The sequence below is a fragment of the Danio rerio genome, chromosome 4, assembly GCF_049306965.1.
Source record: "Danio rerio strain Tuebingen ecotype United States chromosome 4, GRCz12tu, whole genome shotgun sequence".
NCBI lineage: Eukaryota > Metazoa > Chordata > Actinopteri > Cypriniformes > Danionidae > Danio > Danio rerio.
Window position 1 is genome coordinate 880,001 of NC_133179.1, and position 19,639 is coordinate 899,639.

Consider the following 19,639-nt stretch of genomic DNA (forward strand, 5'->3'; position numbering starts at 1 on the left):
GCAGTTTTCTCTCTCTGTGTGTGCAGGAAGCGTTCAGTGACCCACGCTCAGCTGATGCATGATAAAGGCCGAACGCTGCAGGATTTTAAGCGGCGCATGTGGCTGCAGGAGCTCCTGCATGAAGTGCACACCGCAGAGATCCGGGAGGCGCAGCAGCCCAGGGGCGGAGTCAGCATCAGCAGTGGTGCAGGGGGCGGGGTCGGGGCTGGAGTCTCCATCACACTGCCTGCAGGAGTAGGCGTGTCCACTGGAGCAGGTACCGCCCACCCCAAACCCGCCGGCGGCACCAAAAACCTGCCTATAGGCTTTGGGCTGGAAGATGAGGAGGGCACAAACCTCCCGCAGGAGACCCACAAATCCCAGAACTACAAGGACAACATGATGAAGGGCATCCGGAGGAAGAAGAAGAGCCGCACGGGGAAGAGGAGAGAAGGAGAAAAGAGGAAGAGAAGAGCTCGATCACTGCAGGAGTTCAGCAGCGGCGTCCATCTGCAGCCGTACAGCTGCTAAAACACTGTCAGACTCTGACGACGGTATGACTATTACAAACATATGCAAATCACATACAGCCACGCCCCTAAAACACTGTCAGACTCTGACGACGGTATGACTATTACAAACATATGCAAATCACATACAGCCATGCCCCTAAAACACTGTCTGACTCTGATGACGGTATGCCTATTACAAACATATGCAAATCACATACAGCCACGCCCCTAAAACACTGTCAGACTTTGACGACGGTATGACTATTACATACATATGCAAATCACATACAGCCACGCCCCTAAAACACTGTCAGACTCTGACGACGGTATGACTATTACATACATATGCAAATCACATACAGCCACACCCCTAAAACACTGTCAGACTCTGACGACGGTATGACTATTACAAACATATGCAAATCACTTACAGCCACGCCCCTAAAACACTGTCAGACTCTGACGACGGTATGACTATTACAAACATATGCAAATCACATACAGCCACGCCCCTAAAACACTGTCAGACTCAGACGACAGTATGACTATTACAAACATATGCAAATCACTTACAGCCACGCCCCTAAAACACTGTCAGACTCAGACGACGGTATGACTATTACAAACATATGCAAATCACTTACAGCCACGCCCCTAAAACACTGTCAGACTCTGACGACGGTATGACTATTACAAACATATGCAAATCACATACAGCCACGCCCCTAAAACACTGTCAGACTCTGACGACGGTATGACTATTACAAACATATGCAAATCACATACAGCCATGCCCCTAAAACAGTCAGACTCAGACGACAGTATGACTATTACAAACATATGCAAATCACATACAGCCACGCCCCTAAAACACTGTCACACTCAGACGACGGTATGACTATGACAAACATATGCAAATCACATACAGCCACGCCCCTAAAACACTGTCAGACTCTGACGACGGTATGACTATTACAAACATATGCAAATCACATATAGCCACGCCCCTAAAACACTGTCAGACTCTGACGACGGTATGACTATTACATATGCAAATCACATACAGCCACGCCCCTAAAACACTGTCAGACTCTGACGACGGTATGACTATTACATATGCAAATCACATACAGCCACGCCCCTAAAACACTGTCAGACTCTGACGACGGTATGACTATTACAAACATATGCAAATCACATACAGCCACGCCCCTAAAACAGTCAGACTCAGACGACAGTATGACTATTACAAACGTATGCAAATCTCATACAGCCACGCCCCTAAAACAGTCAGACTCAGACGACAGTATGACTATTACAAACATATGCAAATCACATACAGCCACACCCCTAAAACACTGTCAGACTCAGACGACGGTATGACTATTACAAACATATGCAAATCACATACAGCCACGCCCCTAAAACACAGTCAGACTATCAGGACGGTATGACTATTACAAACATATGCAAATCACTTACAGCCACGCCCCTAAAACACAGTCAGACTATGAGGACGGTATGACTATTACAAACATATGCAAATCACATACAGTCACGCCCCTAAAACACTGTCAGACTCTGACGACGGTATGACTATTACAAACATATGCAAATCACATACAGCCATGCCCCTAAAACACTGTCTGACTCTGATGACGGTATGCCTATTACAAACATATGCAAATCACATACAGCCACGCCCCTAAAACACTGTCAGACTTTGACGACGGTATGACTATTACATACATATGCAAATCACATACAGCCACGCCCCTAAAACACTGTCAGACTCTGACGACGGTATGACTATTACATACATATGCAAATCACATACAGCCACACCCCTAAAACACTGTCAGACTCTGACGACGGTATGACTATTACAAACATATGCAAATCACTTACAGCCACGCCCCTAAAACACTGTCAGACTCTGACGACGGTATGACTATTACAAACATATGCAAATCACATACAGCCACGCCCCTAAAACACTGTCAGACTCAGACGACAGTATGACTATTACAAACATATGCAAATCACTTACAGCCACGCCCCTAAAACACTGTCAGACTCAGACGACGGTATGACTATTACAAACATATGCAAATCACTTACAGCCACGCCCCTAAAACACTGTCAGACTCTGACGACGGTATGACTATTACAAACATATGCAAATCACATACAGCCACGCCCCTAAAACACTGTCAGACTCTGACGACGGTATGACTATTACAAACATATGCAAATCACATACAGCCATGCCCCTAAAACAGTCAGACTCAGACGACAGTATGACTATTACAAACATATGCAAATCACATACAGCCACGCCCCTAAAACACTGTCACACTCAGACGACGGTATGACTATGACAAACATATGCAAATCACATACAGCCACGCCCCTAAAACACTGTCAGACTCTGACGACGGTATGACTATTACAAACATATGCAAATCACATATAGCCACGCCCCTAAAACACTGTCAGACTCTGACGACGGTATGACTATTACATATGCAAATCACATACAGCCACGCCCCTAAAACACTGTCAGACTCTGACGACGGTATGACTATTACATATGCAAATCACATACAGCCACGCCCCTAAAACACTGTCAGACTCTGACGACGGTATGACTATTACAAACATATGCAAATCACATACAGCCACGCCCCTAAAACAGTCAGACTCAGACGACAGTATGACTATTACAAACGTATGCAAATCTCATACAGCCACGCCCCTAAAACAGTCAGACTCAGACGACAGTATGACTATTACAAACATATGCAAATCACATACAGCCACACCCCTAAAACACTGTCAGACTCAGACGACGGTATGACTATTACAAACATATGCAAATCACATACAGCCACGCCCCTAAAACACAGTCAGACTATCAGGACGGTATGACTATTACAAACATATGCAAATCACTTACAGCCACGCCCCTAAAACACAGTCAGACTATGAGGACGGTATGACTATTACAAACATATGCAAATCACATACAGCCACACCCCTAAAACACTGTCAGACTCAGACGACGGTATGACTATTACAAACATATGCAAATCACATACAGCCACGCCCCTAAAACACAGTCAGACTATCAGGACGGTATGACTATTACAAACATATGCAAATCACTTACAGCCACGCCCCTAAAACACAGTCAGACTATGAGGACGGTATGACTATTACAAACATATGCAAATCACATACAGTCACGCCCCTAAAACACAGTCAGACTATGAGGACGGTATGACTATTACAAACATATGCAAATCACATACAGTCACGCCCCTAAAACACAGTCAGACTATGAGGACGGTACAACTACACATCTTCAAATCACATACATATATTTATTTCAAGTACAGTGTGTTTGTAATATACAGTTAAAGCCAATGTATTTGAACATATATATACATATTTGTAATTACAACAGTTAAAAAAAACATATGTAAATGGATATTTTTGCAATATTTAGAAAATATGTTGCACATATAATTTATTTTGTTTAGCAAATGTAAATCATTTAGGTAATCCTAACGGACCTAAAATAGTAAAGGTTTATTATGATTTACCATCAGACATTTTTTTAAAATGGTTATGTTCCTTTTTTAGAGTGTATGTAAACTTCTGTATACCTAAATACACACACATACTGTACATTAAATACAATAATATAATATAATATAAATAATATATATATAAATGAGTAATTCTGATGATTTTAAAGTGATTTTTCCTTCTTGTCTTTCAGATCGTGAGGACTTGGACGCCTAAATGCTCACGTCCACTGTAAAAGTGAGAGGAAAATATTTATTGCCTGTAAATAATCTCAAAGTGACAAAGACAAATATCGATACTGCATTATTTCAGCTCTGCGGAGCCACAGATTTGGATCCTTGTGAATACTTTGCTTTATTTTTTCCTTTTTATCCTTTTATTTTAGGACTATGCCTCTATTACGGTGTCAGAATTCCTGTAATTTATTTTGTTTGAATGGTGTATTTATTTTGTAAAGGTATCAAGGTGCTGCTGACCTTCTATATTTTTGTACTATAATGCACTTTAGATATATAAATCTAGAAATATATAACAAGTCATGTTGTTTAATGGACGTGTTTTGTGGTTGAGTTGAATGAAGAAGACTACAGAGTCACCCTGGTGTTTGTTTATCAGCTTTCACATCTGTGTTTCTGTCACAAACCCTAGTGAGCTCCCTATCTAGGCAGCATCAGAGTGAGAGATGTTCACTATTGAGGGTCCGCGTTGTAGAAATGGGTCATATTCAGGCCCTAATATTTGAGCTGTGTGTAAAATGTGCGTCTATGTAGATTCAAGTTTTTACAAACAAAATATATTAAATCTGATCATTTTTATTTATATCAGCATTTTCAGCATTTGTTTAAACCTCCTAGTCAGTTGGCATTTCTGTGTGGAGTTTGCATGTTCTCCCCGTGTTGGCATGGGTTTGCTCCGGTTTGCCCCACAGTCCAAACACATGCGCTATAGGGGAACTGATCAACTAAATTGTCCGTATTGTATGAGTGTGTGTGTGTGTGTGTGTGAATGAGTGTGTTTGGGTGTTTCCCAGTACTGGGTTGCAGCTGGAAGGGTGTCAGCTGTGTAAGACATATGCTGGATAAGTTGGCGGTTCATTCCGCTGTGGTGACCCCAGATAAATAAGGGACTAAGCCGAAAGAAAATGAATGAATGAATTTTTTTAAACCATAATTAAAAGCCTAAAATCAAATATGAAGCAAAAACTCTCATGTCTGCATTCAGGGTTGTGGTATTGTTTACTTACACATTTTTATGTGTTTGGATTTATTTAAATAATTAATTTATTAAATTTTGTTACTCTCTTTAAAATGCAGGGTTGTTGTTGTTTTTTACCCAATATTGGGTCAAATATAGACAATCCCTTTTGATTTGATTAATATTTTAAATTTGATCAATATTTTCAGAAAAAAATCTCATTTAAATGATGCATTTTTAACCCAATACTTGTTGATTTTTTGAAAACCCAATGAAACCCAATGTTGAGTCAAATGCAAACAAAAAATAAAAAATCTACAAGTATTGGGTTAAAAATGCATTCACATTTGACCCAACTTTGTCTTAAACAACCCTGAATTTTAAAGTGTGTACAATTTGAATAAAGTGTTTAAAAGTGGATTATTTTAAGCACGTCATGATTTTTCCAGGTACGATGCGATTCTGAATTAACATGTTGATCCTGGAACATCATTTTTGTTGGAAAACATAACCTGTTCTCTACCCCTAAACCCAACTTTCAAGAGTTCACACTTAGCTCATGATTTATACATAGCTTGTTTGGGATGCTGTCCCGGGAGAGAGCCCTGACCTCAAGGTATCCTCGAGCCCAGAGCTCCCCCCTTTCGCAGGGCGAGGGGAGATCGAGCTCAGGTCAATCTCAAACTCCCCTGCTGCTGAGACCAAGGCGAACGTCCTGAGAGTATGACATTAGAAAAAAGATTTAGGCTTATTTTATCTATAATATAGAGCACATTTGGATGGTGGGAGGAAACCGGGAAACCCACGCAGACACGAAGAGAAAATGCAAACTCCACACAGAAATACCAGATGGCTCAGCAAGGACCCAACGCCATTGGGATTGCTGTGAGGCAGCAGTGCTAGTCCCTGGGCCACCGTGCCGCCCATTCTGGATAAAGGTGGAAGAAGGGGAGGGGTGAGGGGTTCTTCCAGACGAAGATAGTTGTAGAGACGAAATGAGGATGTTTATATATATAGTGACTTGAGATCCTTTGATTGGAGGATCATGATTAGCTAAGGTGGACCAGCTGGGTCAATCATGAGCACATGCTCCTCTCGAAATTGGTTTAAAACTAAACTTCACTTAACTGTAGATTACTGCCCAAATCAAAGGGGAAGAATATTTGGATAACACTCATGTGCATTAACCTAAACGGTAAACATATCTCATAAATTCTGATTGGCTGATTGGAAAGCTGTTCAATATCGATGTTCATCTAGGATCATGTTCTACTTTGTGAGATCAGGATAGCGTAATTAAAAGACATTAATAAATTAGTGCATGAATGTTGTTAAAACAGGGAATATTAGTGTCTCAAATTGAATTATTGATAAATGTAAAAGCATGAGGATTGGTTATAAAAAGCTCAGTGTTTATTAGTGGTACACTCTAAACAAGTGTTGGGTTGGGTTGTTGTAAGCCAATGTTGGGTCATATATAGACAAACCCAACTGCTGGACATCAAGATTCAGTGAAATTCAGTTTAATATAAATAAAAGATTTGAATCGAACACTTTGTTGTTGCTGTTGTTAATTTTATGCGCTCCAAATGAACGCAATTTAAATATACAAATCTTCAATATAGGTCAGAATATTTAATGAGAATAAAAGTACAAAAGTAAGAGAGGCGTCTATTGTGAATATATCTGATGCAGAACGACCCCACAGTTGTCAGTTTTCGCTCTGCTGTCAGTGTTTGGGGTGCAGACGCTGCTCACTGGGGTTTGAGGCAGAACTGTTGTCATGGTGTTTATTTGTGTTCTGTTTGCTGCTGATCTTCATCATCATCTTCATCATCTTCAAAAAGAGGATCTCCTTCAGCTTCAGCTTCACCACACATCAGCCCACACACACACACACACACACACACACACCAGCACATGCTGTACAAGAACTCTTGTTGTTTTGCACTGAGAGAAAAAAAAATAACCCTGTACTGAATGAATTAAACATCTGACCATTTCCTGCAGAGTCTGACTCCTGTGTGTGTGTGTGTGTGTGTGTGTGTGTGTGTGTGTGTGTGTGTGTGTGTGTGTGTGTGTGTGTTTATGTGTGTGTGTGTGTGTGTGTGTGTGGGTTCAAAGATTGTTCTGCTTCCTTAAAAATGTGTAACAAAAAAGTTCTGAGTTCTGACTTTGTTCTCAGATTTCTCACTTTTACTTTAATTCCGAGTTTACATTAAATTCAGAATATTTTGTTTACAATCGACTATTTAGACTTTTTCTTTTTTTTTCTTTTTTTTTTTGTTGAGTTCATGTCTCTCATTTCTTAATATTTACTTGTAATTTGAAGTCCACATCTTGATTTTGGGACTTGTCTGCTGTAATTCTGAATGCACGTCTCACAGCTCTGACAGATTGTGTGTGCAGGTCAGAAAGCAGCGCTCAGGATAGTGAATGTGTCTCCTGATAGTGAGTGTAGCTGATCCTCATGCAGGTTCAGGCTGCGTCTGTATTGCAGATAAATTGAAAACACTCCATGTCCACTTGATCATTTACAATTCTTTCTATCATCCACAGTAAAAGAACTGAAATCGATCATCGTCGTTCATCTACTGCACATGCACAGACATAAGACGCTTTTACCTGCTCGTGTCCGCTGCTGTTTATTTACTTTCTGTCTCTTTAAAAAAGTAAATGTCAACCCAGGCTCATTCTGAAAATGTAGTCCCATGGACATTTCTGGAGACTGCGAAATACGTCCCGGGAGGTACGTATTCTTACAGTTGTTTTCGCACGTCCGCGAGAGGCCGCTGTGCGCTTTTTTGTATCTCATATTACTCTAACGAGAGCCGTTTGCGCCTGATCTTCTCGCGTAAATCCACCAGTGGCCAGCCGACCAATCCAATCGACTGGCTCACCCTCCTCCTTCCCTAAACCCAACCACATTTACCGATTGACCTGCCCGCTTACTTCCCTAAACCCAACAGTTTACAAAAGCCGTCCAGAAAAAGAAGTTTACCACATTCTCACCCTGTTGTTCTCTCAGTTATTTTTTGGATTCTGTTTTTGTCTTACCTGATTTCTGGAACCGCTCTTCCCCGAACTCGAACCTCATCGTCATCATCATCGTGGTCAACTCCTCTCTGCATCTCAAGTCCACCGATGTACAAGACGAGCTAACGAGACAAACTGGTTGCAGTGGGAAAGCCCTCCACAGTCACACCGCCCCGTAGCGTTCGCTTAAAAATGAAATGCAACCATACGTACCTCCAGCTACATAATTCACGAAACATCCACGGGACTACATTTTCAGAATGAGCCTGTGTTGGTAAATGTGTGACCGTGGTCTGATCTGAACAACAGCTCCAGTAACTATCCCTGTGCACTGACGAGAGGTGATACGGGGCATGTACACGGGGCCGCCGCATCTGGCTCGATTGACTCGGGCTGGAATTGGGTAGTGAGTCCAGGCATCCGGAGTAGGTCCAGCAGAGGTAGTCAGTCTGAGCTCTAAGAGATAAGTCTCCGGCAGGCGAGAATCTAGCTGGAACTGTGTTTTGCTATTTGGGTGGCTAGGCGTGTATCAGCAAACTAATAAAGCCCGAAAAAAGCCCTGAACTTAGCGAATAAACAGTGTTCCACCAGGATCATGTATGTCAGAAACTATAGTTTACTGCTGAACTCATTTTGTCATGGTAAAATAACACAGAAATCGAATAATAACATTTCAGTCTACTTCAGTCTCCTGCCGAAGCTCAGACGCGCTGCTTTGAGAAACTGTCAGTCACAGCTGTCAATCACGATGACACGCCCAGCATTAAATTACTGCTAAAAACAAACTGTTTACAAAAATGAAGATCTGCACCTATTTCAGCACAATAATCAGTGCCTTAATCGACCAGAACCATCTTTCGGAACATTTTATTGCAAGTGTAATAATTTTTTTTATTTGGGCTCAAGTCTCCTTCATTAACACGGAGGAGGCGGGCTTTATGACTTGTACTGCAGCCAGCCCCCAGGGGGCGATCTAACGGCCGAAACCTTCACTCAAACGCAGGCTTGCGGCACACTTGGTACACACTCACATTCATCTTTAATGAAGCTGCAAAACGTCTGCGCTAGCTCAATCAGTCACTAAAATGTGTGTAAAATGCATCATCGTTATCCAAAGCCTCCATTTCACCGTCTACACTGCCACACGAAAACGCTTAAAATGTATGCTGGATGAGTCGGCGGTTCATTCCACTGTGGCGACCTCTGAGAGATCAGGGACTAAGCTGAAGGAAAATGAATGAATGAATCTCAACTACCTTATGATCATCATTCATTTTGGCTCACATTTTTTCATGCGACAACACACTTTAGTTCTGATGTTGGTCTAAACTGAACTCTAACTCTGAAAACCGGACTGAAGCAGTTTCAATCTAGAACTTCTGTGTTCAGCTGCTCTGACACAATCGACATTGTAAAAGCGATAGAGAAATAAAAATAATTTAGTTGAATTTCTCATTGCAGACAGAGATAAAAAAAATCCACATGGAAGTCCGAGTCAAAAATGTGTGGAAAAAGCCTCTGTGAATCAGGCTGTAATGAATGGCCAGCATTAGAGTCCACTGATTTTCAATGTGGAACTAAAGTTGTCAGAAGTCTTGTGTGGAAATACAAATTCCTGATTAAAGCCAAAAACAGTTTCTGGGAGCACGCGGACACTTGGCAGTGGAGTTACAGGCGCTTTAATGTGTGTTACTGAGCTTCTGTGGTGGCAGCAGAGCTCAGCACTCAAGAGGGCGATAGAGAGTTTCTCCACATCTGCACCAACAAACCAGATGCTGTTCTCCAGCTAACTGCTACAAACACTTTTATTATTATTTTATTGAAAAAATAGTCATGTATAGGCCTGTCATGATATCTATTATTTGTTGTATGATATATTCCACCAAGATGTATTGCGATAATCAATATTACTGACATTTTAGGACCATTTTATGCCACACAGCATTACATAATGCCAGAATGACAATATATTATCAGCACAAGGCAAGTGCACTCTTCCAAAATACACGTCATATTTCATTCTGAAGAATATTCAATATAATTATAGTCCTTTAAACTATTTAATAATCAGAATGTGAAAGTGCATATCCTGAATAAACATTAATCAATGTTAATAGAAAAGTGCAGGGTGAAGAGTAACAGAGGCTGTGCTATCTGCCAGATCTATTCATCAGACACCCACATGAAAATATACTATAGTCGTTTATAGTAAATACTATACAGTGTTTTATTAGCCATACTGACACTGAGAGCTCCAATAGAGACAGAGGTGATGCACAATCAGCTCAAATGTTGCTGGAATTGGTGTTTATGTGTGGGTGATATGTATTGCATCACCATAAATGATCGAGCTCATGTCCATGTCTTGTGTCCATATATTGGTTATTGTGACAGGCCTTTTAGTGTACAACAACTTGGCATCATCAGTACATCTTTAAATTACATCTTTAAATAAACAGGTGCAAACAAGGAACAAGTTACTTATTTAAATAATAACATTACATAAAAACAAGTAAAATAATAGATAACTAAATATAATGAACGAAATGAAAGGGCTGTGGCTCTCCTGTAATTTGTACTTTTCTATCAAAGACAGAAGATTGATTGCTCATTATCTTAAGGGCATTTACATAGAATCTCATTATAAAAAGGCATTGGTTTCACCTTAAGATATTTCGATTTGTGCATGTAGAATTTTCCCAGCATAAGGATGTTGTTGATTAAGAAGACATCATTCCTATTGTCCGTTACAAGTAACTGCATTAAACATGTCAACTGATGAACTTCAGCTTGATTACTCTGCAGGATACATCTGAAGGACACTATACACTGCAAAAAATGCAAGGTTGCACACAATTAATTATTGTTGTCCCAGCACAAATTTATTACTGTAACCAATTTAAGTAGATTGAACATCAAATAATTAAGTTTTCCCCCCAAAATTACCAGAACAGTTTGGTTTCAGCTCGTTTTAAATAAGTAGTTTGAACAAGTGTGTAGGAGCTCATTCATGCTAACCCTGAAGAGTACTAGTCATATAACAAACACTGTGGGGATTTTACCCAGTATACAGTAATTCAATTGATCTGATGTGGAGATTCTACAGTAATATACTGGACTATAGTAATATACTGTAATACACTACTATATAATCCAGTAATATAAACAAATGATCCAATACTGTAGTTTTCTATATACTATACAAAATTATTATTTTTCAAAACCGAGAAAATGTATTTTATTTATATTTTATATTTATTATTTATATGTATTAAGCTATATACTTTTTCGATAGTCTACAGAACAAACCATCGGTATACAATGACTTGCCTAATTACCCTAACTTTACCCTAATTAACCTAGTTAAGCCTTTAAATGACACTTTAAGCTGTATAGAAGTGTCTTGAAAAAGATCTAGTGAAATGTTATTTTATCATCATATATATTTTTGTCATATATATATATACTGGTCAATGATTAATCAAGATTAATAGCTTTTTATGATATTGATATTATTAATTTATAATTATTATAATAATATTTTTCCTCAAGTCATGATCAGGCCTATAGTCTGCAGACCTGTTTTTCTATTTCTTTGCAGAATTTTGTAGGATATGAAAAACAATCTGCAGATGTATGCAGAACAACTTTGACAGTAATAGTAAATAAATAAAAAAAACTCCAAACACGCAAATAAAAACCATGCAAATCCAATTAGTTTGGTAAACAAAGCAATGCCCTCATATAGTATATCTCAGAAAATACAAAACCTTACAAACTGCATTGTAAAGAAATCACGTAAACATTAGTTAATAATATTACATCAATTAATATGAAAAATGGATGAATCTATATTTATAATAAGAATTATAATCATTGATTTTGTTTGTAAATGGCGCCTTTCTAGATACCCAATGTGGCCTTACAATAAGCATCAACAGCCATGCTAAAACAAATTCAAACAATTAATAAAACTTTGCCAAACAAGTCTTGACCAAACAAGTATAAACACACGTCACAAATATGAAATAGCATGATAAATAACATGATAAAAAATGTTAAAGGAAAGCCTGCTTGAAAAGAAGAGTCTTTAGACGAGATTATCACTGCTCCTTAGAGGGGAAGCGAGTTCCATAGCCGAGGAGCCATAGAGCTAAAAGACACACACTTTACACACATTTAGAAGAGTAAATAAATAGACTTAATGAGGGGCTCAAAAATGTGCACGTACAGATTCTGTGTGGGTCTGCTTATGACCAGTGAAGTATATAAATTAGCATTGCTCTCTCTCTCTTTCTCTCTCTCCAAGACACCCAAACTCATTCAACTTTTCCATGCCAGAGGGGGGTCTTTGGCACTCGGCATGCTGGGAATTAATTCAGTTTCTCTGACATTTATTTGTTTGCCTTTGATGAAAGTCACAGAAGCAGTGTACAGCAGTAATGAAGGCTGAGATCAGGATATAGCGCTGCTCCGCTACTGCTGGCACTCGCAGCTTTTTCCCACTTTCCAGCTCTCATCATCTCACACCACTTTTACAGCCTACAAGAACTATTTACTCATTTTGGGATCATTTCAGGATAACATACTGACAGATTTTCCTTCTTGGAGCATATACATATGGTCATGTGAAAAAGTTTGGACACCCTACAAAATGCTGAAATTTCCATATCAGGACGTTACAAATGATCTGATCGTACATTCAAATTTTGTTTTATTTGTCACACACACACACTACGATATGCAGTGAAATGCTTATTCAACCACTCATGACCTTAAAAACAAAACTAAAAATATATACTGTAATAATAATCTTAGAAATCGGTAACAAGTTAAGTATTTGTTATTCTATGCATGTCAATGGTTACCGGTTTGTAACATTCTTCAAAATATCTTATTTTGAGTCCAACTGAGTAAAGAAAACCCATAAGTCTTGGCTGAGAGTTAATAATGAGTATATTTTAATTTTTGGTTGAACTGTGCCTCAATATTTTATCTTCAGTTAAGAGGTCATGCAAAGAAGTTTTTTTATTAGTCAAACGCCAAACTTTGTCAAAAGTTCAGCGCCTTTTGATGCTCTAGAAACCAAAAAGGAACTAATAACAATGTTATCTCAATTATTTAAAGGAATAGATCACCAAAAAATTAAATTGTGTTATTATTTTCTCATCCTTTACTTGTCAAACATGTTTCTTTCTCTTCTAAAGAGCACAATAGATTATCTTATTTTGAGTCCAACAGAATGAAGAAAACCCAAAAAAGTTGGGCAACACTTGAGAGAGAGTAAATAGTGAGTAAAAATGATAAAACTGAAAAAAAAACGCATTTTTGCATAAACTGTTCCTTTAAAATTTGCTTTTTGGTGAAATGCTGAATTTCCCATATCAGGACATTAAAAGTTATCTGATCTTAAATCAGTTTAAGTCTCAATAAAATAGTTTTTATATCACAAACAAAAGATGATATGCAGTGAAATGCTTATATAATCACTCATGACCTAAAAAAACAAAACGAAAAAATATCATAATAATAATCTTGGAAACCTGTAACCATTGGCTTCCAAAGTATTTGTCTTCTATGCATGTCAATGGTTACCACATTCTTCAAAATATCTTATTTTGTGTTCCGCTGTATAAATAAACCCCATTGATATTTGGCACCACTTGGTGAAAGTTAATAGTAAGTATATTTTCATTTTTAGGTGGACTGTGCCTCAATATTTTAACTTCAGTTAAGAGGTCACGCAATGAGGGTTTTATTAGTCAAACGCCAAACTTTGTCAAAAGTTCACCAAACTTCAGCGCCTTTTGATGCATTAGAAGCCTAAAAAATAATAATAACAATGTTATCTCAATTCTTTAAAGGAATAGATCACCCAATAATGAAATTGTGTCATCCTTTACTCATCCTTTACTTGTCAAACATGTTTCTTTCTCTTCTACACTCTCAGAAATAATGGTACGCATGCTGTCACTTGGGTGGTACCTTTTCAAAAAGTACAAATTTGTACCCCAAGGTACATATTAGTACCTCAAGGGTACATAATAATACTTAAAAAGTACAAAAGTGTTATACTACTACTACTACTAATATATACATTTGAGGTACTATTATGGACCCATTAAGTACAAATGTGTACCTTTTGAAAAGGTACCACCCCTGTGACGGCTTGCGTACGTTTATTTTTGAGTGTGTAATAAACACAATAGATTTTTTTTTAGATTTTGGAAACCATTATTGGTAACCATTCCCTTCCATAGTATTTATTATTCTATGCATGTCAGTGGTTACTGGTTTGTAACATTCTTTAAAATATCTTAGTTTGAGTCCAACAGAATAAAGAAAACCCTTAAAGGTTTGGCAACACTTGAGAGAGAGTAAATAGTGAGTAAATGTAATTAAATTGAAAAAATAGTAAACATTTTTGAATAAACTGTTCCTCTGATATTTGCTTTTTGGTGGGAAATTTTGCATGTGAAAACATTTGGACGCCCTTTAAAAATGCTGAATTTCCCATATCTCACACACACAGTACAATATGCAGTGAAATGCTTATATAATCACTCCTGACCTAAAAAACAAAACTGAAATAAACATCATAATAATAATCTTGGAGACCGGTAGCCATTGAGTTCCATAGTGTTTGTTTGGCTATGCATGTCAATGGTTACTGGTTTGTAATATTCTTCAAAATATCTTTTAATCATTCTACAGAATAAAGAAAACCCATAAAGGTTTGGGTGAGAATACATTGTGAGTAAATGTGCATTTTTGGGTGATCTGTGCCTTATTTTTATCTTCAGTTAAGAGGTCATACAAGGAAGGTTTTTTTATTAGTCAAACACCTAACTTTGTCAGACGCTTATCAAACTTTGGCAGCTTTTTTATGCACCAGGAGCTAAAACAATGCAGTAATAACAGTCTTATCTATAATAGTTTAATAGTTCACCATGTACAGTCATCATTTACTCATTTCTGAATTCTTTATTGTAATGAACACAAAAGATGATTTTATTTTGAAAAATCTCGGAAACCGGTTACCATTGACTTTCATAGATAATCTATGAATGTCAATGGCTACTGTTTCCTAACATTCTTCAAAATATCTTATTTTGTGTCCAAGAGAATAAAGAAAACCCATAAAGGTTTGGCACCATTTGAGAGTAAATCAGCCCCGTAGCCAGCCTGGTATAAGCGGAGGTTCTTTTCTTGCAATGTGGACCTTTTTGCAGTTATTCACCTCATTTACAATGTATGCGATTTAAATACTGAATTTTTGTGACATTTTATGCACTATTTTAAGCTGGATTAGCTTGTTAGATTGTCATCATAATAAAAATAACATAAATAAAATAACAGTTAATATACCAAAATATTTCCTAAAGATTTAGAATAAAGAAAAATATATAAATACTTGTTTTTAAAATGAAAAATATATATATAAATGATTAGAAAAAAATAGGAATCTGTTAATATTTTAAATCGAAAACTGTAGCCGATTGTAGCCTTAGCCTAAAACTGGCCAGAACATTGAACTGTCCTCAGTCAGAATTTGGCTATTTGAATAATAAAAAATTAAAACATAATAATAATATTAAAAGAGCCTCACCATTTTCTAGCCTCTCTTGTAAAAAAGTACATTTGATTTAATTGGAAATTCATGGATAACAAAAATAGCCAAATTACTTTTCAAATTCATTTTAATACAGATTTTGCTTGGTCCTAAAGCCTTTTTCAATGAATTAATTTCAGTATTTATGATGGCATTAAAGTCAAAATATGACAAATGAGCTCATGAATGGGACAAATTCCAGACCTTTGTCATTGAGGGGTGAGTCTTTCAAACCACCCGAAACCCCCCTGGCTATGGGCCTGTAAATAGTGAGAAAAAAAACAATGCAATTAAAAAAATAGTAAACTTTTTGTGCAAACTGTGCCTTAAATATCAGCATGTTTTACTTCAGTTAAGTCTTGCAATAAAGTCTTTTTACTGGTCAAAAGTTCACCAAAATTGAAACATTAACACAGCAGAATGCCAAACACTTCTGCATTTGTGTGTGTGTGTGAATGGAGGTCAGTGGAAGAAAAGGTGTATTGCTGGCTGACCCTTAAAGTGTTCTCCAAGACAGATCGATTTCAGCAAAAACAGTCGGTAGCTGTGACATCATCTGCCAGATTCAAGTACTTTGTAGTTGGCGGGTAATTCGGCGCCTTTTGATGCACCAGGAGCCAAAAAAGCAGTGAAATGCGGCCATGCTGGAAAATCAGTGTCCTGAAAACCCGTCCCAAAGCCCTTTTCCACCCACTCAGAAACACAATCCACTGCGCAAATGTTCAGAGTGACTGAATGCACTAAAACTCAAACATTTCAAAGTGTTGCAGACGAATAATCAGCTGTTGTGACAGCGACTGGGAGACGACACACACACTGGCAGGACTTCTGTGGAGAAATGATCCTACAGCACCTGTAAAACACAATCAGCCTGCAGGAACACAGCCCACACGTCATGCTGGAAGGTCTGAGCACTTCTTTGATCTTCTAAAATGAAAGAAATACTGGAGTAAATAGTGTTTTGATTACCGTACTACAGTAAAGTGTATTGTACTTATAGTATTTACAACTTTTTCCTAATGAATACCGCAGCACTCTGTAGTATTAACTAGTATATTTTACATTTCACTACAGTAAACTGTGGTGTGTTCTAGCTTAATATACTCCATAGAAAACTACAGAATTGGGCCATCTGTTTATAGTACTGTAGTTGTGTTACCATAGCAACTGTAGAATCACCAAAAACAGATTAATTGGTGTAGCTGTCATGTTACTATAGCAACTGTAGAATCACAACAAAGGATTATTGCTGTAGTTGTTGAGTTACCATAGCAACTGTTTAATCACCAAAAGTAATTATTGTAGTTGTCATGTTTCCATAGCAACTGTAGAATCCTCACATCAGAACAATAGCTGTAGTTGTTGAGTTACCATTGCAACTGTGGAATCACCACAAAAGATTAATTGGTGTATTGCTGTTACCATACCAACTGTAGAATCACCACAACAGATTAACTGCTGTAGTTGTCGTATTACCATAGCAACTGTGGAATCACCACAACACATTAATTGCTGTAATTGTTAAGTTACCATTGCAACTGTAGAGTCACCACAACAGATTAATTGGCGTAATTGTTGTTACCATAGCAACTGTGGAATCACCACAACAGATTAATTACTGTAGTTGTTGTTACCATAGCAACTGTGGAATCACCACAACACATTAATTGCTGTAATTGTTAAGTTACCATAGCAACTGTAGTCACCTCAACAGATTAATTGGAGTAATTTTTGTTACCATAGCAACTGTGGAATCACCACAACAGATTAATTACTGTAGTTGCTGTGTTACCAAAGCAACTGTAGAATCATCACAACAGATTAATTGGTGTAGTTCTTGTGTTACCATAGCAACTGTAGAATCACCACAACAGATTAATTGGTGTAGTTCTTGTGTTACCATAGCAACTGTAGAATGATCACAACAGATTAGTTCAAGTATTTTAGTATGGCTCAAAAACATTGCATCGGCCATAAATTACTATAGTATTTTATAATTATAGTGTTTTTGTAACGAAAACTTTTTGTGTATCTTTTAATGTAACCTTCAGTCTCAGAAGTCATTTTAATTTTACACATTTAAAAATATCTGTTGTCTGCTCCAGTTCAAATACACTATGATCAAAAACACTATGTATTCAACTGACTATGGTATTGTCTGACATGTGAGAGAAAGCCCTCCTGCTCTTCAGAGTTAAAGAAAGGACGTGTTTTTCTTGAGTCTTCAGGGACGGTGTGTGTTATTTAATTGACCAAATTACTGAGCAAAGCCAAGGCTGATTTTCACATTCACAGAGGACTATCAGTGGCTGCGGTTTGTTCAGAGGAAGAAGAAAGCATGACTCGAGTCTGTACTGCAGTTTTTGTGTTGTCGGATCACACAATTACTGCCTCCAGGAGGGAAATCGATCGGCTCTGGATCGTGGGAAACATCTGTATAGTTTAGCTGGCCGGCAGCTGCAGAGCCGTGGAAATTACCCAGGATTATTGGTTGAGAGGATTTCCTTCCTCTGTACCTGCATGCAACGCTCTTCAGCGCAGAAGTGAGGCAGTGTGAGCGACTGCTTTTCAACACGGCTCCACAGGCCTCCATGAAAAAGCTTTGCTTTAAATAAACATGTGCGGGTTTACACTGAGAGAAAGGGACTTTGGCTCGCAGGGCCCTGTTTTAAAGAGCCTATTATGCAAAAAAAAACACCTTTATAAGGTGTTTAAACACAGTTGTGCAGCAAAGGTGTGTAAATATAACCAGCTTCTAATGGTAAAAATGTATTAATAATTTTTTAATAGTCAAAATTTGCATGTGCCTTTGTATGTGTCATCAGAGACAGAAAGCCCCACCCACTAGTGACCATCTCTCACTCATTAGCATAAACAGCCCTGAGTGAGAAGCAGCCATATTGAATCTGCTGTTATGCTAACACATAGGCATTTTAGCTCCACCCTTTTTTTCCCCAAAATAGTGTAATTAATCGCGTATGGGTGCTGCTTGCAGTGTTTGTTTGTGTCCACACAGCGCACTTATGTGTCCTCACAATCATATTTTTCGTGCTTGAGTTTATAATTTGCAACTTTCTTCAGGTGTACAGTCATGTCATTTGCTATTGAGCTCTTTCATGGACTCGCATTGTATCGTTTAGCCATATTTAACACCATATTTATAGTATGATTATAGGACACAGGTTGCTGCTTGTGCTGGTATACAGCGAACATCTGAGAGGAAAGTATCATCTAAACTCTTCTGTAGACAATAGAGATGCATCATCCTCAAGTGTCAAGATGAACACTTTGTGTTGTTCAATCTGCATAGCAGTTTATAAAAGGGGAAAAATCAAAAGAGCTCTGAATAATACCGGACATCTAGGCCAATACAGGACATTTGGCAACCCACACAACTGAGTCTGTAGACATCAAAACAGCTCCTGTGAGAGATAAAGATAAAGCTTTAACTAATCTCCATCTTACAAGGACTATCAGAAAAAACAGTGTTTAATGTACAACATGCTCTTAAAACATAAATGCCTTAATATTTTGCAAAAATGTTGTTCTGTCTGATGTAAAAGTTCTTGTATAATCTGTCTTGGGGTATCTTTGAAGTTTTACTGCTAAAGTAGAAATGACGAAAAGAAAAATAGAAATGTCAATGACTCAAACTCAGCAACTTTCATGACTGAAATCTACAGACATGGGTAAAGGAATTAAACTGAATACT

At 38.0% G+C, this 19,639-nt stretch overlaps 2 protein-coding genes across 2 annotated transcripts in view; both read left to right on the plus strand.

The window, feature by feature from the left end:
- The window catches only part of pthlha (parathyroid hormone-like hormone a), a gene marked incomplete at its 5' end in the record, with an annotated part of 16,911 nt that extends 12,231 nt beyond the window's left edge, over positions 1–4,680 (plus strand). Inside the window, 2 exon segments of the mRNA NM_001024627.2 lie at positions 27–533; positions 4,279–4,680. Coding sequence (NP_001019798.2) covers positions 27–510 — 484 coding nt within the window. The 3' untranslated portion in view covers positions 511–533; positions 4,279–4,680.
- Positions 1–19,639, plus strand: part of xpot (exportin, tRNA (nuclear export receptor for tRNAs)) — a 98,836-nt gene that overhangs the window by 48,413 nt on the left and 30,784 nt on the right. The gene's annotated exons all lie outside the window — the stretch shown is intronic.